Source organism: Oncorhynchus kisutch, linkage group LG13 (genome assembly GCF_002021735.2).
Source record: "Oncorhynchus kisutch isolate 150728-3 linkage group LG13, Okis_V2, whole genome shotgun sequence".
Lineage (NCBI taxonomy): Eukaryota > Metazoa > Chordata > Actinopteri > Salmoniformes > Salmonidae > Oncorhynchus > Oncorhynchus kisutch.
In genome coordinates this window covers 65,323,465-65,338,414 of record NC_034186.2, presented here as the reverse complement: position 1 = coordinate 65,338,414, position 14,950 = coordinate 65,323,465, and the positions used below count along the sequence as shown (strand labels likewise).

At 43.8% G+C, this 14,950-nt stretch overlaps 1 protein-coding gene across 1 annotated transcript in view; it reads right to left on the bottom strand.

Moving 5' to 3' along the window:
• LOC109901881 (zinc finger protein ZFPM2) overlaps window positions 1-14,950 on the bottom strand; it is a 147,319-nt gene that overhangs the window by 96,596 nt on the left and 35,773 nt on the right. The window contains exon 3 of the mRNA XM_031786956.1: window positions 3,247-3,345. Coding sequence (XP_031642816.1) covers window positions 3,247-3,345 — 99 coding nt within the window. The remainder of the gene's footprint in view (window positions 1-3,246; window positions 3,346-14,950) is intronic.

The window sequence follows — 14,950 nt, the reverse complement described above, 5'->3', positions numbered from 1 at the left end:
TGTGCCTGTTCAGGACCAGTCAAGCAGAAAGAATTATGGGCAAGGTGATCATCACTTCTGCTCACTTGCTTGTGTTTGGTGCTCTCCTCCCTTCTCCTTCCCTGACCCTGTTTCCTTCACAAACCTTCTCACCCAGCTGCTGGTGCAATCTTGGACACATTATCTTCAAGTAAGACTGTTTGTCAGATGTATCTTACTTAGTACAAATAGAGGCAGCGTGTTGTTTAGTTTATTTGAACAGTAAAATGACATGGTATCATGCTAACATGCGATGGAAGATTACATTATGTTTACAGATATACATCACAGTGTCTGCTTAATCAGCCATGTAAGCCTAAGCTAACAACTGCATTCCTACAAACGTAGGGAGAACGTTTTACTCTGTACAGTATCGAGACAAAACCACACGAGAAGCCATGTGAGAGAGCCTCCATGTCTTTTCACGGGGGTGTGGCTCATAAGAGCAGACCAGTAGATTAGAATGTGCAGAAGTTCATTAAAAGCTAACGCTAGCTAAAACCCACCACTCTCATTTAGCCTTGAGGAACAGCGACAGATCTGTATCGGAGACAAAGTAGTCCATGGAAATGAGTGAAGAATAGCAGTACTTCACAGTCAGGTTTATCTCCCGTTATAGTACATGGATTTCAAATATCCATGACGCCAAATGAACTTGAAACAGCAGATCTCTGTGTTGATAGCTTCAGGGATGACATGGTTATATTGAGAACTCCCTGGGTGTTCTCTGTTCTATGAGAGAAGGCAGAACACCCGTCAGATTAATGAGTCACATGGTTCTACTGTCATACTATACAGGAAGGAACACTGGGAAACTAGTAGTTCCAATGGCTGTGGGTTAGCATGGAGCTGGAAAACACCAATGTTGTGGGTTCGATTCCTACATGGATAAAAGAGTCTTCTTAACGACTATATTACAACACTCGATATGTGTTCATCCTTACACGGTACATAAAGATGAAAAGATCAATTAGAGAATGTACTGTTAGCTGCTCTAGTCATTTTATCAACAGAGGACAATGTCCAGGGTGGTTGAATAGGAGCACCAAAGACAGGTGAGGATGATCAGAGCCACCTAACAAAAAAAGAACGCCCCCTTTATTTATGTCACAGCCATTATAGCCATTCAGACACACACTGAGTGATTCAAAATGATCCGGTGCTGATCTTTATCGCACCTGCTTAAACTTAAGCCAAGAAATAACAAAGAGAGTTTGAATGCTACCACTATCTGAACATTTACAAAGAGATTACAGCGTAGACAGTCTCAAACTAAATACATTTGCTTTTAATCGCTTTGAACAGGAAGCCATGTAATTTCAAAATGTTCATATCTGATTGTCTGATTTCCCTCTTTATTCAAATTATAACATGCCCATCTGACTTTTCCAACACAATGGGAAAAATTAAAAAGGGAAATGACCTTTCATGGCAGGCGTGATGGGATAGTGAATGGCATTATTATGCTCAAACATTCCTTTCTTGCCCACTGCCCACAAAGACAACAGAGGGAGTGCCAGCCACATCTGGCTCTGAAACTATGTCTCTCTCATGGACTAGTAGATCATAAAGGATCTTAAGAAATACTAATGAGACTACCTGGAACTGAGATGGAGTGTACCTTATCCTAACAAAATTATATTCATTATGTAGATAGTGTAGTAATGATGATATACTAACATATATGAGTTTGGGTCCTTGGGGCTTTGACCAGGTAGATAGATACATGCCTGTATGTTGGAGTGGTCCGTGAGACAATAGTGCTATCTCATCTGAAGTCAGTTTCTGGAGTTAGAGTTTGAAAGAAACTCTAAGTATGAGACAGACAATCCAGGGTCATGTTCATTAGTGCACACGGTATCAACATGTTTGGCAGCGGTAAACTGAAATCTCTATTAGTATTGGACAAGTTCAGTCAGGTAGTTCAGTTAGGTAGGACCTTACTCAGCTTCAAACATTTTCTCCCTACTGAACAACCCCAAACCCCAGTCGGTCCAGCAGTCGGTGTTCTGTTATGAGCCTGTAATTCTCAATATTCTGAGGGCTAAGGACAGAGAGAGAGAGAGAAAGAGAGATGTCCAGAGAGCGAGAGAGAGAGACATAGAGAGATTGGTGTATAATTACAGCCAGTCAGAGCTCCCATCCCCTCCAATCCTATCTCCCTTTCAAAGACAGCAGTATTTTTAAGCTCAGCGTTTTCCCCCGGCCCAAAGGGCCTTCTCTTCGTCATGTGATGCCTGCTGTCTTTTTGTCATGGTGGCCCCCATAGTTGAGCGCTGACCCCCTCAGCCCTGTCTCCTGACTGATCACAGTGATGTTTTATTACTGTCGGCCCAGCCTCTCTAATCTTTAACCAGCAATACTCATTTCCTTCCTCAGATTTAAATGCAAATGTAAAATTTAATGATAAATGCATTATCTGATAGGGGCCGATAACACTGATTCACTGTCAGTATAAAATACACACCGCAGGGGGCTTCAGCACCAGCATAGCTTGTCCAAATCCCACTTCTATAAACGTATGTACCTGCTGCAATAGGTCATACGCATTAGAAGGGAATCATATTTTGTGTGTTCAGCAATGTGGATGTAATGCCCTCAACAGTAATTGCTGTGTTGCTATCTTGTTCGATGTATTATCCATCACTTTGATGAAGTGACTTTTAAGACGAACAAAAAAACAAGATACAACCATTTTTTCCCCGAAACTCTTGTGAAGAACAGCAAGGGGAATCTGCATGGTAAAATGAGATGTTCAAAGAGAACAGAAATATAGTAAATTTTTTCATTCTAAGCTTTCTTCCGGGGTTTCATTCTATTTTCAAGCACATATACCATAAGATTAAGAGCAAAGCAATTTCACCCACCCATTCAACACTGGTAAGTGTAACTTACTATTCAATGGTGATAATATACTCATTCAGCTCCCCACATCACTTTCCCCAGTTTTTCATCTATTGTTGTTAGGAAGCACATTTTATCCCAACTTCAGAGACTTTAGTGGCTTGTATCTCACGTGCTTTGCCTTTTCCCTTTCTGGTAGATTTGAAAGCACTCATCCTACGAGGTGCATTCCATTCCCAGCAGGCAAAATATGTCATTAGATGTCATAAAAAAAAGTTACTTCCTGGTTGAGATACGGCTTTCTGGTTGAGGGATGTCAGACAACTGCCGGACAACCAGATGACAACCACCAGAGAGAGAGAGAGAGAAATGACGTAAACTTACTTGGTCCATCCCAATCCTCTGGTCCTATAGCTGGGTGTCTGGACTCACTCTGCCCATCCATGTCTGACTCCCCTGCTTCTCCACTGCCATCTTCTTCACCTGTAGACAGACGGGGACATGGGACACACAGATTGGTCATACAGTAGCATGTTGAGTGACATCACTCACAGTTAAATCATATTGTTGCCAAACCACGTTTGATCGAGGAGCACCCATATAATACAGTTGATACAACTGTTATCAGTGCCTTCAGAAAGTATTCATACCTCTTGACTTATTCCACATTTTGTTGTGTTCCAGCCTGAACTCAAAATGCATTAAATATGATTTTTTTCTACACATAATACACACAATACCCTATAATGACAAAGTGAAAACATGTTTTTAGAAATGTTTGCAAATGTATTAATAATGAAATACAGAAATATCTCATTAAGTATTCACACCCCAAAGTCAATACATGTTAGTATCACATTTGGCAGCGATTACAGCTGTGAGTCTTTATGGGTAAGTCTCTAAGAGCTTTGCACACCTGGATTGTACAATATTTGCTCATTATTCTTTAAAAAATTATTCAAGCTCTGTCAAGTTGGTTGTTGATCATTGCTAGACAGCCATTCTTGCCATAGATTTTGACGCTGATTTTAGTCAAAACCATAACTACTATAGGCCACTCAGGAACATTCACGGTCTTCTTGGTAAGCAACTCCAGTGTATATTTGGCCTTGTGTTTTAGGTTATTGTCCTGCTGAAAGGTGAATTTGTCTCCCAGTGTCTGATGGAAAGCAGACTGAACCAGGTTTTCCTCTAGGATTTTGCCTGTGCTTAGCTCTATTCCATGTATTTTTATCCTAAAAACCTCCTTGGTCTTTGTAGGTGACTAGTGCTGAACGATTAGTTCTTTTTGAGGTCGATTCAGTTTCGGTTTGATTTTTCAAAAACAATCACGATTTTCAATTTAGTTTTCAATATATTTTTTTTTACATTAAATGCACTATGCATTAAAGGGGTTGAATGTTGTAACAACAAACAATTAATACAAGTCATATGATGGTAGAGACCACCATTACTGCTTATCATTTATTCAAATTACTTTACTTGAATATTATATTTCAATTGTTGTGTATATTACATTTAATTTATTTGACGACTTTATTATTTAATTCCAAGTCATCATCTCATTTCGATAGAGCTGCTGCCTATGCTGTCTGCCAAAATCACTATTTTAGTGGTTCTTCAAAGTACATAAGACATACTTTAATGACTGCTGAATAGCAACTATCAATCACTTAGATCATGTATTTTCAGATAAAAAATACCTGGCGAAGCAACTGCTGTCTATGTATCCGTCCTGATAGCACATTCTTCTGTCTCTAATATAGCAGGCGTAGAAGAAACAGACCGGACACGTGAGAGCGCAATGGATTATGGTAATTGTGGTTAATTATCAAGTTATCTGTGAATAACTATGTAGAACATTGGCCTGTTGGAAACTACAACTCCCTACTACACCGCACAGTTTGTGCATGATCTGATTTATTTCTAGAGAAACTGCAGCGCAATGTGGGCATTGAGCTCACATAAAAAAGCAGAACGAAATTAACCGATTACGGTGAATTAGTTGTTTAAAAACCAAGAAATAACCGACATTTCAGTTAATTGCTCAGCACTACCGATGACAAGCATGCCCATAACATGATGCAGTCAACACCATGGATGAAAATATGAAGAGTGGAAACAGTGATGTGTTGGATTTGCCAAAACATTATGCTTTGTTTTCAGGACATAAAGTTAATTTCTTTACCAATTCATTTTGCAGTTTTACTTTAGTGCCTTATTGCTTTAGTGCCCTATGCATGTTTTGGAATATTTTTTATTCTGTACAGGCTTCCTTCTTTCACACTGTTATTTACATTAGTATTGTGGAGTAACTATAATGTTGTTGATCCATCCTTCCTGTCACAGCCTTTAAACTCTGTAACTGTTTTAAAAAGTCACCATTGGCCTCATGGTGAAATCCCTGAGCGGTTTCCTTCCTCTCCGGAAACTGAGTTAGGAAGGATGCCTGTATCTTTGTAGTGACTGGGTGTATTGATACACCATCTAAAGTGGAATTGGGTAACTTCACCATGCTCAAAGGGATATTCAATGTCTGCTCTTTATTTTATTTTTTACCTATCTACAAATATGTGCCCTTCTTGCGAGACATTGGAAAACCTCCCTGGTCTTTGTGGTTGAAATTCACTGTTCAACTGAGGGACCTTAGAGATAATTGTATATGTGGGGTAAAGAGATGAGGTAATCATTCAAAACTCATGTTAAACAATATTATTGCACACAGAGTGAGTCCATGCAACTTATTATGTGACTTGTTAAGCACATTTTTACTCCTGAACTTATTTAGGCTTGCCATAACAAAGGGGTTGAATACTTACTGATTGAAGACATTTCAGCTTTTCATTTTGAATTTATTGGTCAAAATATCTAAAAACATAATTTCAGTTTGGCATTAAGGGATATTGCGTGTAGGCAGGTGACAAAATCTCTCAATTGAATAAATATTATATTCAGGTTGTAATACAACAAAATGTGGAAAAAGTAAAGGAGTGTGAAAACTTTTTGACCGTACCGTAACTAACGTGAAACATCTAGGGCTCAAAACAGGAAACAAATGGTTATGTTGGCCATATATACAATGTTCTTAACATTAAGCAATATCACCTATGCAGCTTTCAATACATTGTCTTATTGTTACTATGTATGTCCAGTACAGTGCATTGAATTGCAAGAAGTATCAAGTGTGTGTAACTGTGGGACTAGTGGCTGGTGCAGCTGCAACACTTTTATCTAGAGTTCCTATGAGTTACCATACAGGAGGAAGCCCATGTGTAGCAGGAAGGAAGGAGGAGCAAGAACTTTGGGAGAGCAAGAAAAAGAGAGGGAGAGAGAGAGGAAGGTGGCTATTTATTACTGTTTGATCTATTGTGGAGGAGGGAGAATGTGTGTTCTAGGATGCAGAACAGCAGAATTACAGTCTCAGGGCTGAGGCTCAGAAAGAGAGAGAGAGAGAGAGCTAGACGGGGAGAGAGACAGAGAGAGAGAGAGAGAGAGAGAGAGGAGAGAGGGGGGAGGTGGGAGGGAGGGAGGGAGGGAGGGAGAGGAGAGAGGGGGGAGGTGGGAGGGAGGGAGGGAGGGAGGGAGAGGAGAGAGGGGGGAGGTGGGAGGGAGGGAGGGAGGGAGAGGAGAGAGGGGGGAGGTGGGAGGGAGGGAGGGAGGGAGGGAGGGAGGGAGGGAGGGAGGGAGGGAGGGAGGGAGGGAGGGAGGGAGGGAGGGAGGGAGGGAGGGAGGGAGGGAGGGACATACCCATGGATATTTGGCTATCTATCTCTAACCTGGGAAGTAAAGTGCTTAAATACCTTGTAAAACATAGAGTACTTTACAGCACTACACAGCCACAGCAACCAGCGTGATGGGAATACGGCTTACCACGTTCCGAGATTTTCCTTGAAAACCTCTTCTGTTTTGCATGTCCAAGTCCACTATACAGACACAGATAATTAAGTCGTTCTATAACAAACCCCTAAATCCAATACATGCAATGTGGCTAAAAACACTAGCACTGTGTCGGGGAGACTGTTGGATAAGAGCGTCTGCTAAATGATTAGAATATAAAAATGTTTATGTCCCCAGCCCCGTCTACAGTCTCTGAGATGTCTTGCTGGTGGTAGGCTTGTCCTTAGTGGAGGGGACACTTAGTTCTATCTGGTCACATCATCTTTTCCGTTGCTTCGATGTGCTAAACCTACAGAGTACGTCCAAGGGCGTTGATGGGTTATTATTAGACTTCATTGAAGGAAGCAGAGGGACGGATTTAGTCAGACCCTTTAGAAGTAAAGGTACTACTACTGGCTCTGGCTAAAAGTAGTGTACTATAAGGTAAATAGAGTGTCATATCGGAGACGTCTATACAGTCCAGAATAAGGCCTTAAAATTGTGTCCATTCTGGGTTCATCTTCAGATCAACCAACACTCACTGCGCTTGTTTGGCTTTCTACACACATGGCTCACTTCAAAGAAGGCAGCAAACACTGCCAAAAGGATAGCAGCTTCCTGCCTCTCTGTGTGAGAGAGAAAAAAAAGTCCAAGTGAAGGAAGTCTGCAGCACTGTCCTACTAACAGTAACATGAGGTCACAGTGACCCAGTTTAGCTTATGCAAGTGTCTGCTTGGGATGGCGAAATTCTCCCCCTTTCCTTCCTTCCCAGTAGGTATTATCAGTGAGCCCACTCACTGAATCCGCCTCGCTATTTACTGTTGGGGGCCTGGAGTACAGTTAGCTGGAGACGCTCTTTAGCATACTGGGGATCACTAGGCGTTATGACGAGGATAACAAAGGGCGAATATCAACAGTTCCTTTCAGTGGAGCGAGTTTAAAGAAGCCGGGTGAGATAACATTAAAGGCAGTACCTTGATCTCAGGCGAACATGTTAAGCCCTGCAACGAAACGTATTGGAAGTGTTTAATTACAGCTCAGGAAATGAAGCTACAAGATGATTCCTTAATTAAGCAGTGATTACGGATTTTCTGCTGCCTTCTATCTAACCACCGTTTACAATGCATTTTAAACACAATCGCCCAGGCAACCTCACAGAGATGAACAATGTCACAGGCAACCTCATAGAGATGAACAATGTCACAGGCAACCTCACAGAGATGAACAATGTCACAGGCAACCTCACAGAGATGAACAATGTCACAGGCAACCTCACAGAGATGAACAATGTCACAGGCAACCTCACAGAGATGAACAATGTCACAGGCAACCTCACAGAGATGAACAATGTCACAGGCAACCTCACAGAGATGAATAATGTCACAGGCAACCTCACAGAGATGAACAATGTCACAGGCAACCTCACAGAGATGAACAATGTCACAGGCAACCTCACAGAGATGAACAATGTCACAGGCAACCTCACAGAGATGAATAATGTCACAGGCAAGCACTGGGCTTGATGAAGTTCCCTCTCTAGCGAATGTCGCACGGGAAACCAGTGAGGAGGAACATGTTGTAGCAGTATGTAGACTACAGTATGATAAAGATACAGGGACACATACAGCCACTTCATGAATTCAATGTGCATGAGCTATCTCAAAACGAACAGACTATTAAAGCATGTTTCATTCAGAGGGGGCTGTGTTTGATATCACTGGTTTCTTGCCGTGTTATCAAATGATACAGATTGTCAATGATCTACATTATAGTCTATGTCACAATAACCTACCGCTGGCTAAAACTCTTTCCTTGTTTAATCAAATGAAGACATTTAGGAGTGAATGAGAAAAATAATGTATTTGAGAGTGAGGATGGAGAAAGGTGGAGGGAAGAGTATGGGGTAGGGTAGGGTAGCATGGGGTAGGGTGGCATGGGGTAGGGTAGCATGGGGTAGGGTGCATGGGTTAGGGTAGGATGGGGTAGGGTAGCATGGGGTAGGGTAGCATGGGGTAGGGTGCATGGGGTAGGGTAGGATGGGTTAGGGTAGCATGGGGTAGGGTAGGGTAGCATGGGGTAGGGTAGGGTGGCATGGGGTAGGGTAGCATGGGGTAGGGTAGGGAACCATGGGGTAGGGTGGGGGAGCATTGGGTAGGGTAGGGTGGGGTAGGGTGGGGGAGCATTGGGTAGGGTAGGGAACCATGGGGTAGGGTGGGGGAGCATTGGGTAGGGTAGGGAACCATGGGGTAGGGTAGGGGAGCATGGGGTAGGGTAGGGAACCATGGGGTAGGGTAGGGGAGCATGGGGTAGGGTAGGGGAGCATGGGGTAGGGTAGGGGAGCATAGGGTAGGGTAGGGGAGCATGGGGTAGGGTCAGGATGCATGGGGTAGGATGGGGAAGGATGGGGTAAGGTAGGGGAGCATGGGGTAGGGTAGGGGAGCATGGGGTAGGGTAGGGGAGCATGGGGTAGGGTCAGGATGCATGGGGTAGGATGGGGTAGGACAGGTGAAAATGGGGTAGGGTAGGGGAGCATGAGAGCATGGGTAGGGTAGGGAACCATGGGGTAGGGTGTGGAGAGCATGGGGTAGGGTAGTATGGGGTAGGGATGCATGGGGTAGGGTAGGAGAGCATGGGGTAGGGTGGGGATGCATGAGGTAGGGTGGGAGTGCATTGGTAGGGTAGGGGTGCATGGAGTAGGGTAGGGGTGCATGGGGTAGGATGGGAGTGCATTGGTAGGGTAGGGGTGCATGGGGTAGGGTGGGAGAGCATGGGTAGGGTAGGGGAGCATGAGGTAGGGTGGGAGAGCATGGGTAGGGTAGGGATGCATGGGGTAGGGTGGGAGTGCATGGGTAGGGTATGGGTAGGGTAGGGGTGCATGGGGTAGGGTGGGAGTGCATGGGTAGGGTAGGGGAGCATGAGGTAGGGTGGGAGAGCATGGGTAGGGTAGGGATGCATGGGGTAGGGTGGGAGTGCATGGGTAGGGTAGGGGAGCATGAGGTAGGGTGGGATGCACATTGTATGTTAGGGCAGAGTTTGCGGGCATGTGTCAGTGAGCTGTTAGAATCAGGCCTCCCTATCGCTGCTTCATCAAAGGACAGCCTCTCCAGCCAAATCACAGTCACACACAGTCGGGTGCCACACATCCAGGTCAATAAGCTTATAGGCGATTTACACAAACAACTCCTCCAGCAAGGTAGGAACAAAGTCATATTGGCTTTTTCTCTCCCTTTTAGCATTGTCTCTGCCAAGGAAGCCCTTGAAAATGTCAATCTGGTTCGCGTGCGACTTTAAGGAGCTCAGAGCCGCCTAATCTGACCAGCCAGCCAACAGACAGGTTGCTACTCCCTCTACAAGGTCTTATTGTAGCATAGAGAATGATGATGTTGAAATGGTGTCAGTAAAGCAAACGGTTACTGTATGTTTAAACCACCATAGGACGCATTAGGTTAAGGTTATGATTTAGGGTTGGGTTTCACCATAGATCTACGTTAGTCTCAAGGTTGTCATGATAACCAAACTGCTATCAAGATCACATCGCTTTCTAATGAAGATAAACTAGCTAAATCTAGTCAAAGGCAAAAGACAGAAGGTCATTCGTGTTTAAAGGAGGTTGTTGATACAGTAAATACCGTGTCGTGATCAGCCATTCCAAAAAGACACTGTCTCCACCAAAGTCAAGCATAGCTGTAAGACTTCTGTCTCTGCTCTCAGAAGAACCATTACAGAGAATACATCATATATCTTCCAGAGATACGGGCAAAACCCCCCACCAACACTATGCAGTGGAGCTCTCCAATGGAGAGAGCTTATTAGTGAATAAGCCTTGCCACTGTCTCTTTAACTGCCAATAAATTCCCATCATTACAGAATCTGGCAGTTTTCCTGGGCGTCTGCGCCGGGTTTTATCTCCCTCTCTCTCCAGTCTGGGAGCATGTAGATCTGGCCCCGTTAGATTGTCATACTTAACAAACATTCATGATTCATTTCCTCCACTGAGTCAAATGGGGCTAAAGGGATGTCTCGATTCATCTTATCGCGCCACAAATTAGCATTTCCCATATTCCTCAGCATCAACTGTGCATTAAAATTCCACATTTACCATTCCAGGCACTGGGCTGGCAGCTGTGGCAAAATAAAACTGAGAATGGAGGAGATGTTCTGTTGGTGGATCCTGATTATTTCTGAATGGTACAAAGAGTGGCACATGCTCTCTGACTGACTATGATTCAGATTAGCCATTGAAAGGTCAAATCGAGGGTCAATGTGATTTTGTATTTACCACAATGAATATCCTACCTGATTTTCAGGTCCCCTTGAACTGTGAGAAAGTGTGTATGACTGCATTGTAATGCCATAATTTGGATCTATTAACGGTGATTGGAAGATAAATGCAATCGTCTCATTTAAGTCATATGGTCACTGTGTGCACTTTACTACCATCAGAATCACATGTAATCAATAAAAGTCTATGTACATAAAAGCTGCTTTTCGTCATTAGTAAATAGGTGAATCTCACACACACACACACACACACACACACACACACACACACACACACACACACACAACACACACACACACACACACACACACACACACACACACACACACACACACACACAGAGCAGCTTGTGCCAGCACCGTTTTAAACTTCACATCCCCCATCCCCTTCCCACTCATATTTCCACAACAATAAAAAGGGGTACAAGAACAAGGTGAAATTTCACAATTTCAGTAAAAGTGATGCCACTCGGTAAATAAAACAGCATCTTTCTCACAACTCTGGCTCTGGGAGTGACAACAGAGTATAAATCCTGCCTCTGCGTTCACTTCACTTGCAGGTGGACCGTGCACAGGAAGTTGTTTGAGAAGAGATTCTTTAAACTCCAAGGTTGTTTCTGCAGGGGTGTGGAAGGTGGGGGTGTGTGTGGTGGAGGGGTGTTGTCCAGAGTGCTCATGGGTAGAAGCCCTCTCTCTAACTGAATGTTGGTTCACATGCTCTCCTCTCACAGAGCTTCCCTGTTCTATTCTAGCTACTTCATTTCACACCAATGTATGCCGTTTCAGAGCCATTATGATGTTTGGTGTCACTGACAGACAAGAGCCTCTCTATCATTTCATGGTAGATGAGTAGGCATGGGTAGAACTGAAGAGTGACACTCTCCAAATAGTTGAAGGTGTCCACAAAGTGGAACGCTTACACAGTTTGCAGAAACACAGATTACATAAATGACATTCTGAATAAGAATGTGTATAAGGGACAGGGATTCTGGGAAAGAAATAGACTCATTCTTTGTTAAAACATTGGACGACGCAACAACAATGCTGCCAAACAGACACGACAGCTGACTTAATTAGACCCAAGTGCCCCAAGCAGCTGTCAAAAGACAAGGTGACGACATAGTATGGTGTGTCGGCGTATCTTCACTACATGCTGCATATAGAACCAGCAAAGGTCCCCCTCGCAAAACAGGTTTCTGAGCTCAACGGTCTTTTCCTGGTTAGAAGACGTAAACCAAAGGTCATCAATAACAGGTGCAGGACAGGAACAGAAGAATGTACTGGCTCCAGAGTCAACAAACCAGGGCCCTATGAATTGTGTGAAGAGTCTCAGTCACGACCAAGTCAAGTCCCGCTGGGGCGTCAAGGTGCTCCCACCAGTTATCTGAAGGAGGCCCTGCCTTTTCTGCAAGGGTAAGGCAGACGGGTACGACTCTGGTGCCATTCAACTTCTTGACCTTTGCGCCTTTAAGCGGCTTTGCTACTTCACCGCACTCCGATCAAAGTTAATAAGTGCTTCATATGTTAATGAAAATTGGTCCTCCTCTTTGTGTTCCCACAGCTTTTAAATACCTATTATAGGCTCCAACTTTTAATGGAGGTTTTAGGTCCCTGTGACAAGCCCATTTCGCAGAGTGACTACACAGATACAAGGCTAAGCTAAGACCACAAAGTCCCACAGTGTGGCTCAGTGGAGAAACGTTCCTTCACAGGGGAGACCGTATTCTCCGAGAGGGAGGAGAGGAGGAAGAGAAGGAAGAGAAGATAAAGGCCATGGGGATGAGTGGCTGCTTTAAAACCTACGTTCAACTCCGCACCGGACTAATTACACCACGGCCATCACATTTGAGAGGGTTTAGTTAATCAAGGGGCCCTTTTTTTCCTCCTATAGTCGAGGAATAACACACTTAAACCGTTTAATGCTGTTCCAGGATTGCGTCTTGTTTCATTCGCAGGCACTTTCAACATAAGTGGGGTAAATTTAAGCCACTCAGACACAGGTTTAAATGAGGTTTAAAGAGATCTCACTGAGCAATGGAACATGGCTGAAAATGGCTATACCTGATGATTGAGCAGAACTTGCAACGACGAAAGAAAAGAAAGTTGGATAGGACATCACTTGGGTTTTAAGAGGAAGTGGGACACTTAGCTAAGCTCAGATAGTGAAAGTAAAACATCTGACTGGTAAAGCTTGTACATGACAAGGGAAAGATGATTTAAGTATCTCCAAAATGAACCGTTGGCACTTCGGACAACTCTTAGTCCTACTTCATTCCAAAACATCAGAAAGTGAAAGGAGATTTGAGGCACATACACACTCATACTTGGTCTTATCCAAGACAATGGAGCTATCAAATGGTTTCTCCAGGGCTCTTTGAAGACTGGTACAATCACATTTTAAGAAATGTTCATATTCCTTGGGCTACTTTCACATACAGTACTGTAGTGTTCAATTTATCCTAGAGCTAATGGGTCTGGGAATCACAATCTATTCAGTGGTTCTCCTATTGCAGTGTATAACTCTCACAATATACAGTTATATCAGAGGCATAGGGAAGGAGGTGTTGCTGTTAAATCACATTTTGGAACGTTTTCAAAATATATATATTTTGACCTTTTTTTGAAGAACAAAGGGCCACTGTTATTGATATGATTATTGAGGGCATAGCCTATGCAAAGCACGAAAATATTTATTTTTTGAAGACGTTTTCAAATCCTAAAAGTTTAGAGGTGTGAAAAATAAAGAATAATTGAAAACATTTCTTGTTGAAGGAAAAGGAGACGTGAGACATTCAAAGTATTGGTTCTTCATTAAAAGGCAAATTTATGGCATTCATGAGCCAGTAATTCTGGGGACACCTGGGGGTACTAAAACCCAAGAACTGGGGGTATGGGGGGAGGTCTGTGTGTGTGTGTGTGCGTGTGTGTGTGTGGGGGGGGGGGGGGGGGCATGTATGCACCTCTGTGTATGTGTGTGACAGCTCTGTCATCTTCACACTGTATCCTGGAGCAGGTTGTAATTTAACTCCTGTGATGGCAGGGTGTGACCAATATGAAACTAAAATAAAGCAGCAATCTAATTGAATTGGAGTTCAAAGAGAAGTTGGTGGGTTTGACTGCGTTAGGCGTTTTGTGGCTGATAGCTACCAGCAGTAGCAGGTGTGAGCTGGGAGTGTTCAGACTGTTCAGAGTACTGTACTGGTTCAAAGGTAGGGAAGTGACACGCTAGCTCACTATTCTCCAGTGGGCATGGAGGGCCTCGATAGGAGCATCACAGAGCCACAGAGATAGAGAGACAGAGAAAGAGCTACAGAGAGGGAGAGAGACAGAGACAGAGATACAGAGAGGGAGAGAGACAGAGACAGAGATACAGAGAGGGAGAGAGACAGAGACAGAGATACATAGAGGGGGAGAGAGAGACAGAGATACAGAGAGGGAGAGAGACAGAGATACAGAGGGGGAGAGAGACAGAGGGAGAGATACATAGAGGGAGAGAGACAGAGACAGAAGACACATAGAGGGAGAGAGACAGAGACAGAGATACATAGAGGGAAAGACAGAGACAGAGATACAGAGAGGGAGAGAGACAGAGATACAGAGAGGGAGAGAGACATAGAAAGAGATACAGAGAGGGAGAGAGACAGAGACAGAGATACAAAGAGGGAGAGAGACAGAGACAGAGATACATAGAGAGAGAGAGACAGAGACAGAGATACAGAGAGGGAGAGAGACAGAGATACAGAGGGAGAGACAGAGACAGAGACAGAGAGAGAGAGAGACAGAGAGAGAGAGAGACAGCGAGAGATACATAGAGAGAGAGAGAGAGAGAGACAGTGAGAGATACATAGAGAGAGAGAGAGAGAAAGAGAGAGAGACAGCGAGAGATACATAGAGAGAGAGACAGAGGGAGAGACAGAGACAGAGACAGAGA